This window comes from Mesoplodon mirus (genome assembly GCF_964341445.2).
Source record: "Mesoplodon mirus genome assembly, chromosome: X".
Taxonomy (NCBI): Eukaryota; Metazoa; Chordata; class Mammalia; order Artiodactyla; family Ziphiidae; genus Mesoplodon; species Mesoplodon mirus.
Window position 1 is genome coordinate 20,313,033 of NC_138981.1, and position 14,627 is coordinate 20,327,659.

General features: G+C 49.2%; 1 protein-coding gene across 1 annotated transcript in view; it reads left to right on the forward strand.

The window, feature by feature from the left end:
- Positions 1-2,905: 2,905 nt before the first annotated feature.
- Positions 2,906-14,627, forward strand: part of SMS (spermine synthase) — a 53,334-nt gene continuing 41,612 nt past the window's right edge. The window contains exon 1 of the mRNA XM_082610716.1: positions 2,906-3,182. Coding sequence (XP_082466842.1) covers positions 3,134-3,182 — 49 coding nt within the window. The 5' untranslated portion in view covers positions 2,906-3,133. The remainder of the gene's footprint in view (positions 3,183-14,627) is intronic.

The following is a 14,627-nucleotide window of genomic DNA, read 5'->3' on the forward strand; positions in this document are numbered from 1 at the left end:
TGCAGGGTAGTGTGGCGCTTTCTCTGAGTTTTTAAAAACTGTTGCAGATGTGCCAAGTTGGCCTGACTGCCAATAAGCAGATGGGTCCCTGTGAATGGGAGTTTTAGATAAGAGTAATATCTAACATCGAGTAGGATTTTGCTAAGAGGTCACTTTTCCGCTCTAAGTATTGACTTCAGCTTATTTTCACCGCCCTCCAGCCACTCCCCCCCCACCATGAGGAGCACCTGCAATGGAACAGCCGTGTGCCATGGGGACCCGCGGGGCATCACAGCGAGAGGGGGTCAGGAAGGACCACTCGTAGCAGTGGGGCCTGTGTCTGGTGCTTTGGGGAGCGTTTAAGGAAGCTGGGTGTCGCTCTGGATTGAATGCTGTCAGGAAGCAGGGGTGAGTCCTGATCAGGCGTCTTAGTGTTCTCACCCGAGAAGCGGGGAAGACCAGACAGAGGCTGGGATTGGTGAAGAAGCAGCAGTCACTCCTAGGAGCCAGGACCCAGGGACGATGGGGTGACTTTGGTGGTTTGGACAAGTTCCTGTTTTGTCCGTGTTTTTTTGTTTTTTGTTTTTTGTTTTTTTTGCGGTACGCGGGCCTCTCACTGTTGTGGCCTCTCCCGCTGCGGAGCACAGGCTCTGGATGCGCAGGCTCAGTGGCCATGGCTCACGGGCCCAGCCGCTCCGCGGCATGTGGGATCCTCCCGGACTGGGGCACAAACCCGCGTCCCCTGCATCGGCAGGCGGACTCTCAACCACTGCGCCACCAGGGAAGCCGTGGTCCGTGTTTTGACATGATTACGGAGTGGTCTTGTTTTTGTTCCGTCCCATCCTGGTCACAGAGTGGCCTTGTCTGACGTCAGGGTTCTGGGGAATTGTTTATGTTCAACAGGAGGGCACCTGGCCAGCTCCTGCTGGATGCCAGGTAGTGCTTTTCTCTGTCTCAGGCCTCCTCTGGGCCAAGAGCAGACGAGGGCAGGCAAGAAGACATTAATCCATGATATCTACATTTTCACCATTGCCAAGATTTTGTTGATGAGGAAATGCAGGCTGGCATTGGGTAAGTCTCTCCTGCTTTTTTATTGCAGAATAAGTTGCTGAATTCTCTAATGTGATAACAGTTGCACAGGATACTGTTCAACTCTAACACGAGCAGTTTCCACAAACAAAGTGATTATTCATCCTCTAACAGGCCTTGAAGCCAGGGGCCTAGATGATAAAACCCAGGCAAAGAGAACACATTCCAGAATCCAAATAGATACTCACAGCCCAGTTGGAGGTATTTAAAAAGGCCTCAAGCCCTTGATACCTGTCCATGTCCTACCTGTAACAGTCTCGCCAGGATTGTGTCATTGGTAGGTAATACAGGCACTGTGAACATGCTTAAAATTACCCAACAATGCCGGCTCCATTTCAAGGCCCATTTATCTCTGATGCTATGCTAACATTATGAAGCGTTAGGGTTTTGTTGTGGCTTTCTGATTAGTTAATAGCAGAGTATCTCAGGGACTTTTATCTCCATCTATTTTGCACCTGCAGAAGCAAGGTGGGGCACTATGGCTGGCCACTGCCACCTGCCCTGGAGGACACAAGCTGCTGAGCAGGACCGGCTACATAATTTGCAGGCCCAGTACAAAATGAAAACACGGAGCCCCTTGTTCAAAAATCATTCACAATTTCAAGACAGCGAGAGCAGAATGTTAAAGCAAGTACAGGGCTGTTCTGAGCCTGAGGAGGCCTGTGGAGCCTTGCTGCCCCTGCAATGTGGCAGACAAGGACAACTGGGTTCCCGGGGACCTGACTCCGGAGGAATGTCCAGAACTGGAGAGCATCCCAGGAAGCAAGCAAGAGCTGCAGTCTGAAGAATAGAGACTGAAGGCTGAGATAGCAGAAGAGCTATGGAAATTGAGGACCCTGGGATCCACAGAAGAAAGGAAAACATGCAGGGCAACAAACAGGTGGCCTGGGCTGGAGAAAATTAATGTGGGGGCTGAAAAGGGGCCCGGGTTCTTAACAGGATGGTCTGTTAAAGGACACTTGTGAAGACACTGCCCAGTTCCTGTGGAAAGGTGAAGGACTCAGCAAAACAGCCACTAGGGACTGTTTGCAGGAGAGATTAAGCTTAATATCTAGGTTCCTCCTGCGCTTGTGGAGGTACAAGAGTTCACTGATCTAGACTTTGTCCAGCCATTACAGCAATTCCTGAGGAGCCTGGGAACGCCTAGAGAGGCACAGAGGACTGATGGGATGTGATGGAGGCATTTGCCCAGTGATACTGTCAGTGTCATAAAGAGGGCTTTAGTGGCCAGACACTGATGTTCTCTCCTTTGTCGCATCTTGTTGATCACTAGCTACAACCCCGAAGTCAAAGACAAGCTCACAGCGAAAAGGTTCACTGCCACGAATGTAGACATCAGTGGTGGACGAGCAACTCTAGAAGCTGTAATTTCTCAAGTCAACATTAACAACGTTTTCCTCTCACTTGCTTCTTCCCCATTCCCATTTTTCGCAAAAACGTAGGCAACTAACTTGAATACCCAGGGGCTTTCTGTTCTGTGCCGAAACGCAGAGCCGGCCCTGGCTACAGATAATGTAAATGACAATGCTAATAGATTAAATTGTAGCATTTGAAGAGTTAAGGAAAAGGCGGCAGTACTTTTAGACTCCAGGGTGGATCCCAGCATTTTATTTTCTTGGCTTGGCCAGGAAATCAGAGGGGCCTGGGCTCGGGGGGCCGGCCTGGGGGAAGTGCAGAGGGTGGGCCCCCCGGAAGTCGTGCTGCGTGGTTTAAACCTAAGGTGACCTAACGGATGGCGGGAGCGCCCGCCAGATCTTCGGCGCGGGGCGCGGCCATTGGTGACGCACGCCGGGGAGCACGGCGCCCACGTTTCCACCGTTGCCTTAGCGCGGCCTCACACCCTGCGCTCGGAGTTCGGGGCTGCGGGCGTCCTCGCTTCCTCCCTCCCGGAGGCGGGCCCGACCCCGCCCCCGCGCCCCGGGTGGCTCCCCGCGGTCCCTCCTACCTCCTACCCTCAGCCTCCCCGGCGCGGCGCACTCCCCGCCGGCCGCAGCCTGACACGCCGCGCGGCCCCCCAGTCTCCCCGGCCGCCTCCCCCAGGCATGGCCCAGGGCCTCGCCTCACTATGGCAGCAGCACGGCACAGCACCCTTGACTTCATGCTCGGCGCCAAAGGTGAGGGCGCGCGCCCGCCACCTGCCCCGTCGCTCCCGCCGCCGGGCGGGCTGGGGCCGGCGGGGCCGGGCGGGGCGCGCGCCGCGGGCCGAACAATGCGGACGGCGGCGCGGCCCCAGCCCCGGCGCTGTCGTCTCCCGGCCTGTCGCTTGCACCGGCGCCCGCGTGGAGGCCGCGCTCCTGCTCCCGCCGCGCTCCGTCCCGGCGGCAGCGAGGGGCCCGGGGGGGCCGCGCCGGCTCCTTCCTCGACCCCGACCGGGCCGCCCTCCGGGGCCCGTGTCGCCCACCCGCGCCCTTCGCGGGCTCGGCCGCCCCCGCCGGGGGTCCCCTCGCGCCTTGGGCGCGGGAGGAAGAGTCCGGGTGGCCGCGGCCCCCCCTGGGGCGGGGGGCCTGTGAGGGGCCCGCCCGCGGGACCTTTCCCCGTTCCCCGAGGCGGGTAAATTCCCCCGGGGGTGGGGGCTCTCCTCGTGCGAGCCGGGGCTGGGGCAGGACCGCGCCGCACTCGCAGAATTCTCAGCCGACTGCGTAGGAGACAGATCCCCCGGAAAGGGACGGGGCACGGGAAAAGGAAACGATGATTATATTATTATTGGGGGGGTGGGGGGTGAAGTCCCAGCGCGGGAGCTATAAGTCTCCGAATCGGGGAGGCTCGGAAGACTGCGAGCCGGCCAGAACAGAGGGCTGGGAAAGTCCGGACCGACTGCAGAAATTGTGGAGAGGAAGGGTATTTTGTATTCTTTTTTCCTGGGTGCGTCTAAGAGGGGGGGAGGGGGGAGGGGTAGGACTGCTGGTCTTTCTTCTGGTGGGTTTTTTTTTTTTTTTTTTTGCCGGGCCCAGCTGCATGCGGGATCTTAGTTTCCCGACCAGGGATCGAACCCGTGCCCCCTGCATTGGGAGTGCGGAGTCTTAACCCCTGGACCGCCAGGGAAGTCCCTCTGGTGGCTTTTAAACCTGTGAGTGCCGCAGACTTGAATCTGCGCTTCCGGTTTGTCCCACTTGGAGCGTCTCACACAAGTCTTGCTTTTTCACTGTCTTCCTCCAATTGGCTGGAGCCACCTTTTCTGTTACCATTGAAAACATTACTTTCACACTTTCTTTCTCCCCTGCCCCTTTTTTTAAACTTCTGAGTACTCACTTTGCATTTTCTCTCCCAGTTTAAAAGATTTCCGAAGGCATAAGATGAGGGGAAAAAAAAAAGACCTTAGGGATTTGGACAAGACCTAGTAGTTTTGTGTCCTGTGTTGATTGGCTCTGCTTGTGACTTTGGCTTTATTTCTCAACCTGTCTGAGCTGCTTCTTCCCTGTGGTAAAAAGGGGGAAGGATAGGGCGCACGTCGTTGGGCACCCCCATCCCCCAGGGCTTTTAATGTTAATGGAGTTGCTGGAAAACGGTACAAGGTTGTGAAGTAATATCAGCGTATTTGGGTGGTGGGGAAGTGACTAGGAGAAAAAGCATTTCTTAGTTCCCTCCTTTCTTAGGTGAGGCTGGAGGGAAGGGAGGCGGCTGGGGAGAATCAGGAGATGAAATGGTGATTGGAGCTGTAAAAGGTTTTCTTGAGTAATTAGCCTGCCAGTTTCACTGGGAGGGTGAGGCTTGAGGGAGAAATAGTGGTTCAAAGCCACTCAGCTGCTGAGTTGAGTTTCTGGTGGCAGTCTTGTGTGAGCGCTCACCTGTGCTTATTGAGTGTGGGTTTTCCAGGCTCTAAGGAGCGTAACGATGAGGCCGGAAGATTCCTGCCCTTCCCTCAGCCTGAGTGTCCTTGCCTGAAGCCTTAAATAGCTTTCAGCTAAATTCAAGTGTTGTCTGTTGAAATGATTGCTCCCAATGGACTTCTGTGTTCTGTTGTAGAAGCGGGGAAAACCTTCCCTTAATTGTATGAAGAAAAAGTGAGAGAACTAGAACATTTTGGGCAGGCACCGGCTAGAGAGGGAGAGAGAACCATGGACGTGCAGTTTGGAAGGGAGCAGGAGAAGCTGGCGGGTTCGAAGTTGCCGAGGTGTGGAAGTGGCATCTAAATAATTTAGTCGTGTGAAGAGAAAGTAAAAAATAATTGAGAATTCCCAGTCAGTTACTCTTTTTTTGTTGTTGTCTGCGTTGGGTCTTCGTTGCTGCGCGCAGGCTTTCTCTAGTTGCGGTGAGCGGGGGCTACTCTTCGTTGAGGTGCGCGTGCTTCTCATTGCGGTGGCTTCTCTTGTTGCGGAGCACGGGCTCTAGGCGCTCGGGCTTCAGTAGTTGTGGCGCACGGTGGCATATGGGATCCTCCCGGACCAGGGATCGAACGCATGTCCCCTGCATTGGCAGGCGGATTCTTTTTTTTTTTTAAATAAATTTATTTATTTTATTTTTGGCTGTGTTGGGTGTTCATTGCTGCGAGCAGGCTTTCTCTAGTTGCGGTGCGCGGGCTTCTCATTGCGGTGGCTTCTCGTGTTGCGGAGCACCGGCTCTGTTGCTCTGCAGCATGTGGGATCTTCCCGGACCAAGGCTCGAACCCTTGTCCCCTGCATTGGCAGGCGGATTCTTAACCACTGCACCACCAGGGAAGCCCTTTTTTTTTTTTTTTTTTTGCGGTACGCGGGCCTCTCACTGTTGTGGCCTCTCCCGTTGCGGAGCACAGGCTCCGGACGCGCGGGCCCAGCGGCTCCGTGGCATGTGGGATCCTCCCGGACCGGGTCACGAACCCGTGTCCCCTGCATCGGCAGGCGGACTCTCAACTACTGCGCCACCACGGAAGCCCGCCAGTTACACTTTTTTTTTTTTTTTTTTTTTTTTTTTTTGCGGTACGCGGGCCTCTCACTGTTGTGGCCTCTCCCGTTGCGGAGCACAGGCTCCGGACGTGCCGGCTCAGCGGCCATGGCTCACGGGCCCAGCCGCTCCGTGGCATGTGGGATCTTCCCGGCCCGGGGCACGAACCCGTGTCCCCTGCATCGGCAGGCGGACTCTCAACCACTGCGCCACCAGGGAAGCCCTGGCCAGTTACTCTTAATTCCCAGATTGTTGATCTTCAAGATGAGAAAGTTTTTTGGTTTTTGTTTTCAAAGATGAGAAAGTTTTGATGACAAGGTGAACATTCTAGAAAGAGATCCTAAGGGGACATGTATGTATGCATCTGTATTAGATCTTGAGTCCCTACAGAACTGTTTTGGGAGTAAGAGGACCCTGATTCTTATTATATCCCCCCATCACTTGAGTTTGGGGGGAGGCATGTCGCCCTTGCTGTCTGTAGGTATCCACCCTTGTAGAATAAGGGGATCTGGCTAAACTAGGATCTGTTTTTGGTTTTCATTAAGGGGCACTTGGTGAGAAGTCTACCACCTGTGAGGTCTTCAAAAACATTTATTTTAATTGATAGTAATGAGTCAAAAGGCATTACTCTTGGCATGTGAGTATTGGATGTGACTCAAGGGTGAGTCAAATGCCTGTGGAGCCTGGAATCATGTTCTTTTTCTCATTTGTCAGTAATCCTTCCTCATGCTCCAGTTCCACAATGTGATTTTAATGGAATTAAACTTGAACTACTTAGTTATGTTATGTTACGGTTCTGTATAACTTGGTTACCAGTGCAAGCCAGCTAGTACCCAGCAGCCACTGGGCCACTGAGGGCAATTATAGGTTGGGCCTGGCGGTGCCTGTTTAGTTCTGGCTGATGAGGTAATTCAGGAAATTTTAATTACTGCTGAAAAAAAATCTCACCTTTGATCCTCTCATAAGTGAAGTATTGGACTGTGAAGACTCTTGAACCCAGAAAACACTTTGTGACTTCTCAGCCTGAGGCTAACAAGAATAAACATGTCCCACATTAGTATAGCTTAAGCATCTCTGGGCAGGTGGAGGACACGTGGTTTGTTTATGCTAGGCAGCCAGCGAGTGTTCTGCGTAGACGGAGTGAGGTACGCACGACCTCTGCCCGCCCTGGAAGGGTAGGGTTGCAGTCTTCCTTTCCATGTCCATTTCTTCCCCGGGCTGGGAGTGTCTTTGAAGGGTGACCTCCAGAGTTTTTATCCTGGACACAGTTCTGATACATCATAGATGTTTGAGAAGTACTGGTTAAATGGACCTGGCTGATGTTATGGTAAAGGTGGAAAGCTAGTTCAAGTCCACTGGGGGAAAACAAGGCACACATTTACCTTTAGAATTAAGAGGATGGGTCCTGAGTGAGGAAATGTGACTGATGCTGTTGTGTCTGTCCTTTGGATCACTGATTTATAGTTTATGTAGGGAAACAGTGACTTGTGTCATTCAAATTAGCAAATTAGTTTTATAACAGAAATTTATTTAGTAAGTTAAGGACACGGGAGTTCCCTGGTGGCCTAGTGGTTAGGATTCTGGGCTTTCACTGCCATGGCCCAGGTTCAGTCCCTGGTTGGGGAACTGAGGTCCCACAAGTACGCAGCACGGCCAAAAAAAAAAAAAACCCAAAACAAAACAACAAAAAACCATAAGCCTGCTTGGGAATTATGGGCTTAGCCAAAAAATGTTGAGGGTAGGGGTTCTTAAGTTGTGTGCCTTTGGCCTTCATTGGGGAAGCCTGTGGAGTGCTTCTCAGAATAAGAATTTTAAATGCATAAAATAACCCATTTATTTAAAATAACATTCTCAAAATAAAACCCCTAATATGTGACATAGTAAATAATAATATGTGCTTCTTTCATAACACAAAATACAGCCTAGCTGTAGACCTCATAATTTCCAAATTTCCGTAATTTCGGAGTCGAGTCGAGGAAGTCAGTATTTCAGCAGTCATTTGATCAGGAAAAGCTGTGCTTCTGTTGTGACAGTGGCCAGGTAGTTGATAATGTGTGGTTTTACAAGCATAATTGAAAAAAATGCTGAGTTTCAATTAGTGAAAATAAAGATGTATACTTTTTGCCATCCATGTTCACAGAGCCCCTGAATTGTGTCCCCTGGCCCTTGGGAGTCCACAGTCCCCAGGTTCAGGCCCCCCAGGAGCTGGAGAGAGAACTGGTACTGTCATTTCTCTATATTGTTCCTTTTGGGAGGAGGTTTCCACTCAGGCCAAAACTGTAAGCAAATGTCCCCGCTTCTTCAAAACATCTTTATGAAAACAAAAAAGCCAATGTTTACTAATTGCCTCCTGGGCTAGGCATTGCCCTAAGTGCGTAACACATTATTTTATGTAATCTTCACAACAGCCCTATGTGGGTTTTATCCCCGTTTTAAAGATGAGTAAATAGGCCCATTGAAGTTTTTCTCCTTTTAAGTGGGCTACCTGTGATTCAAAACCCTGTCTATTTGATTCCAAGTCCTTTGTTAATTCCACAACCCCGAAGCCTCTAAGTTAAGGCAATGGCTGCGTGTCCCGCCCCCCCCCCCCAATTTATCACTATATGGAGACTTTTTTTGTTTCTTCACCTTGGGAGGTGCTACCAGCATCTAGTAGGCCAGGGGTGATTTTAAACATCCTACAGTGCACAGCATTGACAAGCCAACATACCTGTGGTGCTGGGGTAGAGAATCCCCGGTGTAAGTTCTAACCAGGTTGTTGCAGTGATCTGGATGACAAATCATCAGCAAAATTTCCCTGGTGCAGGGAAGGAGGATGGGCCTTACCTTCCCCTGAGGTTTGCACTGGGGTCAGTTAGCACTTCCTACCGAGCAAAGCCTGTGGCTTCAGGTGACCCCCCCACCCCCCATTTCCTGAACCATCTTGGACCCTCTCCCCCAAGCTCCCGCTCTTCCATGTACTTATTGAGCTCCTTTCTGGCAAAATCAGATCATCTTCATGTACTTACTTAATTAATTAATTTAACATCTTTATTGGAGTGTAATTGCTTTACAATGTTGTTAGTTTCTGCTGTATAACAAAATGAATCAGCTATACGTATACATATATCCCCATATCCCCTCCCTCTTCTGTCTCCCTCCCACTGTCTTCATGTATTTTAAATTTATTTTATTTATTTATTTTGGCTGTGTTAGGTCTTCGTTGCTGCGCGCGGGCCCTTTCCAGCTGTGGCGAGCAGGGGTCACTCTTCGTTGAGGTGCGCAGGCCTCTCATTGCGGTGGCCTATTTTGCTGTGGAGCATGGGCTCCAGGCGTGCCGGCTTCAGTAGTTGTGGCTCGTGGGCTCAGTAGTTGTGGCTCGCGGGCTCTAGAGCACAGGCTCAGTAGTTGTGGCGCACGGGCCCAGCTGCTCCGCGGCATGTGGGATCTTCCTGAACCAGGGTTTGAACCCGTGTCCCCTGCATTGGCAGGCGGATTCCCAACCGCTGAGCCACCGGGGAAGCCCATCTTCGTGTATTTTAAATAGCTATAACTATAAGCATAAAACCTAAACCAGTTTTGATTGCATCTAGCTTTTTTGTTCTTTTGTTCAAGAGTAGAAAAAGCTTTCTCCCTACCCCCTCAGCATTATCATTGTCCCATCACACTTTATCCACCACTGTGATAGAGAACATCCACACCCGCTTTAACGATGAAACTTTGGGCAGCTGATGAATGGGAAAATGCATGCGTGGGCCGCACTCTAGACTGACGTGAATCACAGTCTTTGAGGGGAGGGTAGTACCGGGAATTTACATTTTTAACCAGCTTTCCTCCCAGCAATGCTGATGCTGATTATATGAGAACCACTATAATAGGATCCTCATTAAAAACAAAAAAACCCCGTGTATCAGAAACCTTCGAGGCACCCATCCACGTCAGTAAGTCCTATGGATTCTACCTGCTACCCTCTCAGATTCCTTGCTCACCTTTTTCCTGGCTACAGTCCTTGGCCACAGTCTCCTTACTTGTCTCCCTCCCTTGTTTGGGAAGGGCTCAGTCAACAGAAACGCACCAGATCCCTGTCCCTTTTCCCATTTAAAAGCCCTCCTGTGAGTCCTCATTACTCTACAGATGGAGTTGAAACTCCTTATCAGCACTTCCAAGGTCCATGAAGGTCCATTTCTACCCGATTCTCCATCCTCACCCAACACACGCTTGAGTCTCACACTTCTTGTGCTTCCAAGTAGAACCTGGACTCAGAATTTTCTAACAGCTCTGGGGAAGGTATTTTTTTGTGTGACGTAGGTATTCTCTCATACCTTAATTGTCTTTGAAAATGTTTTCTGGACTGCTTGGGGGGGAGGTCCCTTGTTAGAGTCTGCCTACATTTGGCATGCTCCTTTGCTTTGTTGGGATTTAAAAAAAAAACTCCCTTTTCCCCAACTCTGCAAGATTCTTAATTGCACTGATCATGCTCTATTTGACCCCAGGCTGAATAATTGCACATTGTTGGGAATTCATTTTGTGAGCTTGCCATTAAAAAATTGTGTAAACCTTAATGTTTTTTTAGAGTATAGTTCCGCAGTTATACCTATGTCTTTAAACCTGTAGAGGTGATATATGGTAAAATTAGTTTGTGCTTTATATCAAAAAACCTCATCTAGTTCCTACTTGGTAGTTCTCTATTGTTTTAAATGCTTTGGAAGGGATAACAGCTGTTTAAGAAATTGATTCCATAATCCAGGCATTTAGGAACAATCACCCCAGCTAACAAGTGAGGTATTTTTTCAAGTAATCTGAAGCTCTGCAGGTGATGTTTCTCAAAAAGTGTTTTCCAATTTAATAAGCAACTGGTGGATGATTTGTCTTGTGGTTTTTTTGTCTGTTTTGTTTTTGTGGGGGAAAGCCAGTTTTGTCTTGCAGTGGAGGAGTTACCAATTTGGAATCTTTGTATCGTCTTTTTTTTTTTTTTTTTTTTTGGCCTCCCTGCCCGGCATGTGGGATCTTAGTTCCCCCACCAGGGAATCGAACCTGTGCCCCCTGCAGTGGAAGCACTGAGCCTTAACCACTGGACGACCAGGAAAGTCCTGGATTCTTTGTATCCTCTTAATTGTATAATGAAGTTGGCCGTATTTGAATCTGCATTCAAAGGCCTTCCCTACCTTCTTGGGAGGTAGACTGAAGTGCTGTGGTCTCTCATAGCTTTGAAAAGTTAGAGCTTTTGGTGTTGGACTTGGGACCCCGGGTAAGATTTGGAATTACGGGCTTTATAATTTGAATTGAGACCACCGTGGTTATACTAACCCTTGGCACGTAAGGATTAGCTCGAAAGTTACTGGATTGTGGTTGGGCCTCTGTTTAAAAACGTGTTCAAGAAAGCTATTATTGAGTTTAGTTTTTGGAGTCACGCATGCTCTGCGCGTTTTAATCCACCATTTCACTGCAGTTGTAACCTAAGCCTGCTGGTGTGTGCTGCGGCTCCAACCACCATTTCATGGTAGTTTAATTACAGGCTCAGTTCTTTTGAAAAGTCAGGAAACCTCCTCAGCTGAATTCTGCCAGCCAAGTATGTAAACCATTGCACAAATGCTCTTTTAAACCCTTACGACTGGGCATTTTTCCAGACCCCAGGAAAAAGGCAACTCTGGAGCCCAAAGTTGTGGTGGGCCTGCAGTTCGTTAAACTGATGATGTCACCTGTGTTCTGGAATGAGCCCCTGAGCTAGTGGCCGCACTTGTGATCAAAGGCATTCATGGGCTAAGCGGCAAAGTCAAAAGGAGCTGGTAAGAGCCAGGAGCATGTTCTGGGTTCCTGAACTGACTTGACCCTCTGGGTAGTTTCCCATGTACCTTAATTTCGCCCTTTGCGTGAAGGCACCAGTGATACCAGTATCCCACACACTGTGTTGTTGGGTGGGATGTCCAATGAAATGTTTGGAAGAGCGTCAAATGATACATAAAACACTTAACACTAATTGCAGTACTTAGCGCTGAGTACTTTGAAATTGTGCCAGTGGGTAAAGATGATCTGTTATAAAGAGGTGTGAGTTTCGCTTCCTGAAAGATAAGGCAAGTTCTGCTGGCAAAAGAAGAGGCAGCAAATAAAGGGCTGGCATGTGATTTGAAGGTTGGTCTACTTTACTTAAAGGACCTCTCTAAGTTACTAAAGCAGAATTTTATGAAGACATTTTTCTTTGTTTGTTTTTGCGGTACGCGGGCCTCTCACTGTTGTGGCCTCTCCCGTTGCGGAGCCTGCGCTCCGGACGCGCAGGCTCAGCGGCCATGGCTCACGGGCCCAGCCGCTCCGCGGCTTGTGGGATCTTCGCGGCCCGGGGCACGAACCCGTGTCCCCTGCATCGGCAGGCGGACTCTCAACCACTGCGCCACCAGGGAAGCCCTATGAAGACATTTTGATTTTTAAGATAACGCTTCCATGGGTTTGTGTTGCATGACTGTTTTCCCTGGAATGGAAATTTCTCCTGTGAGAATCCTGAGCAATTTCTAGGATACTGTTAAATTTATCACCAAATTGTCTCTTCTGAAGGACTTCAGATCACAGTGGTCAAGCAAGACTGATACGATAATGGGCATTCTGAATTTCTAGAAAATATTAGAAGATTTCTCAAACTGGGTTCAACATGGGGTCCTTTCTCTTTTTTTTACTGAGGTGTTACTGACACATAACATTGTATTAGTTGCAGGTTACAACTAATTACAATATCGTAATTCGATACTTGTATATGTTGTGAAATGATCACAATAAGTCTAGTTAACATCTGTCGCCATACATAGGTTGAAAATTATTTTTTCCTGTGATGAGAACTTTTAACACCTACTCTTAGTAACTTTCACATATGCAGTACGGTATTAACTATAGTCACCATGCTGTACATTACATCCTATGACTTATTTATGGGACCCTTTTTCTTAGAACCGGTGCCATAGATCACACTTGGGGAAACAGTAGTGGTGTAGGTTTTATAAATGGTTTAACACTGAACTTTTGAACTGTTTAATGCTGCAGCTAAGTGGCCCAGTTGGTCTGGGGTTGTGAGGAAGGGGATCATGGGCCTGTCGGTTCAAGTGTCCCTAAGTGGGGTCTGTCTAGGTTGGAGAGAAAAAGAGCTCACTATCAGTTTATTCCCTTTGGAATATGATAGGGCTTTAAAAAAAAAAAAGGCATTTTTGTGAATGTTTTTTGTTTGTTAAGAGTTCCCATGCATATTTTTTTTCTTTTAATGAAGGATATGGCTTTGCTTGAAGAAACTCCAGAAGCTGTTCAAATAATGGTTTATGCATTTGTCTTTTTACATATTTTTGTTTAAGTTATGTGCTCATTTTAGACTACCTGCAGAGTGTAAGGAAGTAGAAAGGGGGAAACCCAGATCTCTCACCTTATCACAAGTAGATAACCTGTTGATGTTTTGGTGTCTGGGACAAATGGCTTATTGTTCCATATTTAGCTAAGCGGGGGGCAACACAGTGTCATGATTAAAAGCACTGGATCTTTGGAGTCCGGCTGCTTGAGTTTGGATCCTAGCTCTTAGCTCTACCACTTACAAGCCTTAAATGTGTAACCTTGGGCACATCTTGACCTCTAGGCCTTATTGAGACATCCTTGCCTCCTTACTGCTAGCATTCAGTCTATTACCATTAAGTAGGATGCTGGTTGTACGTTTTTTTTCTTTTTTTTACATTTTTATTTATTTATTTATTTAATTTTTGGCTGTGTTGGGTCTTTGTTGTTGCGCGCGGGCAGCGAGCGGGGGCGGTGCGCGGGATTCTCATTGCGGTGGCTTTTCTTGTTGCGGAGCATAGGCTCTAGGTGTGCGAGCTTCAGTAGTTGTGGCTTGTGGGCTCTAGAACGCAGGCTTAGTAGTTGTGGCAGTGGGGTCAGTAGTTGTGGCTCTCGGGCTCTAGAGCGCAGACTCAGTAGTTGTGGCGCACGGGCTTGGTTGCTCCGCGGCATGTGGGATCTTCCCGGGCCAGGGCTCAAACCCGTGTCCCCTGCACTGGCAGGCGGATTCTTAACCACTGCGCCACCAGGAAAGTCCCTAGTGTACAGTTCTGAGTTTTGACCAATGCATACTGTCCTGTGAACACACCACTGTGAAGATGAGAATATCTAAGAGGATTTTTAAAGCAGATACTTGAATGATTTCAAACTGTATTTGGAGTCCATTTTCCTTATCTTCCTCTTTTAGGTTTAGGGGTCTGTCGAGAAGACCAGAAAGCTGGTAAACTGCACAACCCAAGCCTGGCTCATAGGTTCTCTGACATGAGAGTCTGGGGTTTTGGGGTAAGGATACCTGCATTTATATTTCCCCTTGCAGGGAGCTGCAAACGGATCTGCCAACAGCTTCGGGCCATCTTCCCACTGAGAGAGTGCAGATCTCTGAGAGGGGGAGGTGGGAGGAGGGGTGGGCCGTCTGACCTGGATGGTAAATGGAAAGTGTGCATGGAGGAGGCACATCAGGGGGCTCTGGAAATTCCAGGGTCTGGGGAGTGGGAGGTGGGATGGAAGGAGGCTGGGTTTTGGGCCTCGCCACTTGGGCATGGTGCAACCGTGGGAATAATTAACCACCTGTTGGAGCTTAAATTCCCCGAGCTTTGTGGGAGAGAGAGACCTAGGAGACAGTAAAATTGGGGGTGGTGGTCCTTGATGGTGAAGTGTGGCATTTCCAGCGCATATAAAGATACGTTTAGCAAGAATAGAAATTC